The sequence below is a fragment of the Carlito syrichta genome, unplaced genomic scaffold (assembly GCF_000164805.1).
Source record: "Carlito syrichta isolate Samal-C Ts95f unplaced genomic scaffold, Tarsius_syrichta-2.0.1 Scaffold305688, whole genome shotgun sequence".
NCBI lineage: Eukaryota > Metazoa > Chordata > Mammalia > Primates > Tarsiidae > Carlito > Carlito syrichta.
Window position 1 is genome coordinate 337,656 of NW_007249784.1, and position 3,594 is coordinate 341,249.

Below are 3,594 nucleotides of genomic sequence, written 5' to 3' on the forward strand. Positions count from 1 at the left end.
TTTTTTTTTTTATTGTAGAGATGAGGTCTTACCGAGTTGCCCAGGCTGGTCTTGAGTCCGAGGACTCAGGCAGTCCTCTTACCTCAGCCTCCCAAAGTGCTGGGATTATAGGCATGAGCCACAATGCCGGCCTTTCCCAGTATCTTTTTTTTTTGAGTTGGAGCCTGCTGGGCTCCAGCGATTCTTCCGCCTCAGCCTTCCAAGTTGCCAGAATTACAGGCATGCGCTACCATGCCCGGCTGATTTTTTGATTTATTGTAGAGATGAGGTCTTGCTGACAGGCGGGTCTCGAACCCGTGGGCTCAGGCAATCCACTCACCTCAGCCTCCCAAAGGCTCAGGATTACAGGCTGAGCCACCGAGCCCGGCTTTCCCAGTATCTTATACTTGCTTCAGTATCCTGAGGGGGCTGTTCATGCAGACATTTCTCTTGTACCCTTATCCTTTTTCTAGCTTACCATCTCCCTGCTTCTAATTGTCCATTCTCAGCTAATATCCTACACACTCCATTAATCCACTTTTACCTTTGAGTAAACATTTTTACAAGCCACAGGCATAATGTTATTTCTTCATAAAGGTATTATCCTAGAAAGATAATACCCCATAGTATTCCTTTATAGTCCATTCTAGTTTTACTCTCAGAGGCAAAAGAATCTTGTTTTCTTTCTTTCTTTTTTTTTTTTGAGTTGTAGTCTCACTCCATCACCGAAGCTGGAGTGCAGTGGCACACTCACAGCCACTGCAACCTTGACCTGCTGTGCTAAGGTGATTCTTTCGCCCCAGCCTTCCAAGTAGCTGGAACCATAAGCATGCGCCACCGCACCTGGATAATTTTTTGATTTATTGTAGAGACGAGGTCTCACCATGTTGCTCAGGCTAGTCTCGAACCCCTGAGTTCAGGCAGTCCTCTTGCCTCCGCCTACCAAACTGCTGACATCACAGGCGTGAACCACCATGCCCAGCTTGCATTTTTTGAAAAGCTTGAAACCTATCATTCAGTTCATCTGCAGCTTTCTCCTCACCATCTGAACTTGTCTGACTTCTCTCATCTCCCATGTCCTCACCTGTGATTGTGGATGGGAGAAATGACTCATCCTAACAGTTGTAACTACTCTGGCTCTGTGTCTGCTCTCCTGTAGAAGCCCCTCTTCCTCTCCCGAGCTGCACTGACAGGACTGGCAGATGCTGAGTGGACAGAGGAGCACGATGCTGTTCTGGAATACTTTGCCCAGGATCCTACAGAATCTATCCTCACCATCTTCGTTGACCCCTGTTTTGGGCTGAAGCTAGAGCTGGGCATGCCTGTACAGGTGCGTACCTTACTTTCCCAGATTAAAGGTGATCTTACAGGGGCTGAGGTTTCTGCATATCTCCATCATCCTTGAGTCTTGTTATCTCTGGGGTCTAGTGTCTATTGAGCCCCACTATGTGTCAGACACCCTACTTGGTAACAGGGATACAGAGAAAGATGATAGTATGATCCTAGTGGAGATCTTGTCACAGTCTAGTGGGGACACTAGATGTCTCTGGATGTCTCTGATGATGTCATGGCCTAGTGGAGAAGACACACATTTAAGCAGATATTTACTACTATAGTTTGTGATCATGGATAAAGCTTTATAGCTTTATGGGAACAACTAATGGAGCCAGTGGAATTCTGGGAAGGCTTGATGATGGAGGTGCTATTTGAACTGGTATGAAGGGTAAGTAGGATTTCATCAAGACTAGATAAGAGCTAACAGACCACACTATGCATGAAGAAAAGCAGAGTAGTGGGAAATGATACTGAAAAAGCAGGTTGGAGTCAGCTTGTGGAAGGTCTTATATATTCTGCTAGAGAATTTGGCCTGTATCCCAGAGGGAGCTATTGAAGTCCTTTCATGGATTATATAGATAACTATTTCAACAAGGTGAAGAATACATCAGAGAAGGGTAAACCTAGGGTAGGGAGACAGATGTAGGCCGGATGCAGTGGCTTATGCCTGTAATCCCAGTACTTTGGGAGGCCACGGTGGGAGGATCACTTGAGACCAGGAGTTTGAGACCAGCCTGGACAACACAGTGAGACCTTTCTCTATAAAAAATTAAAAAGTAACCGTGTGGTGGTGTATGCCTGTAGTCCCCACTGCTCAGGAGGCTGAGACCAGAGGATCGCTTGAGCCTAGGAGTTTGAGGTTACAGTGAGGTATGATTGTGTCAACCTGGGCAACAGGGTGAGACCCTGTTGCTTAAAAAAAAAAAGATGTATAGTAAATTGTTGGTGGTAGAATCTGGGTGATGCGTGTACAGTATATTATTGTAAAATTCTTTGAACATTTCTGTATATATATTTGGAATTTTTGAAATAAAACATTGGCAAAGAAAAAAGTTATTGCTTTGCTCTTATTGGCAGCACATATCCAAAAATGGAAATTAGCATGATGATTAACATGATGCTGTGCAACAATGACACAATCTGCAAAGCATCCCTTATTAAACGCAGGCAAAACAGGCTTTTTCCTATGTATTGGCAATAATCAGTCAACAAACATAACGAAAAGGATTTCACTCACAAAAAAACCCCCAAATTTGCAAAAATATATTTGTATTTGAATATAAATACTTACTATAAAAGTAGGATTTATATGAAAGAAAGCAACTTTGTGGCTGGTCACAAAAGCAGATTTGAGTAAATGGTGAGCCATATCCTGCTTCTGAGTAGGAATCTTAATATTATAAAGATTATTTTTATCTAAAAAAATTATTATTTTAATGCCACTCCAAACATGGTGCCCCAAATGCCACAGTTCCTAGATTTCTTGTATAAAAGATTAAAAAATATATCTCGAGCTGGGTGTGGTGGCCTGTAATCACAGCACTTTGGGATACAGAGGCAAGAGGATTGCCTGAGCCTATGGATTCAAGACCGTCCTGGGCAACATGGTGAGACCTCATCTCTACAATAAATCAAAAAATTATCTGGGTGTGGTAGTGCACACCTGTAGTTCCAGCTACTTGGAAGGCTGAGGCAGAAGGATTGTGAGCATGCCATTATACTCCAGCCTGGGCAACAGAGTGAGACTCCAACTCAAAACAAACAAACAAACAAACAAAAAGAAACAGATATGTAAGCATTTTCTATTAAAAAAAATGACACTTAAAATCTGTGGGAGGCCAGGCATGGTGGTTCATGCCTATAATCCCAGCACTTTGGGAGGCCGAGGCAAGAGGATTGCCAGAACCCAGGTGTTCAAGACCAGCTGGGGCAACTTGGTAAGACCTCGTCTCTACAATAAATCAAAAAAATAAGCTGGGCGTGGTAGTGTGTGCCTGTAGTTCCAGCTACTTGGAAGGCTGAGATGGAAGGATTGCCTGAACCCAGCAGGTTGATGCTGCGATGGCTGTGAGTGTGCTACTGCACTCCAGCCTGGGTGACACAGTGAGCTCTAACAAAAAAAAAAAACAACAAAAACCAAAAAATCTGTGGGGAAGAATGGATTATTCAATGAATAGAAACATGGAGCCAGGCTCGGTGGCTCAGCCTGTAATCCCAGCACTTTGGGAGGCTGAGGTGAGTGGATTGCCTGAGCCTATGGGTTTGAGACCCGCCTGGGCA

General features: G+C 44.0%; 1 protein-coding gene across 1 annotated transcript in view; it reads left to right on the forward strand.

Moving 5' to 3' along the window:
* The window catches only part of DNAH2 (dynein axonemal heavy chain 2), a 112,682-nt gene that overhangs the window by 9,234 nt on the left and 99,854 nt on the right, over nucleotides 1-3,594 (forward strand). The window contains exon 5 of the mRNA XM_008062346.2: nucleotides 1,139-1,309. Within this exon, the coding sequence (XP_008060537.1) occupies nucleotides 1,139-1,309 (171 nt within the window). The remainder of the gene's footprint in view (nucleotides 1-1,138; nucleotides 1,310-3,594) is intronic.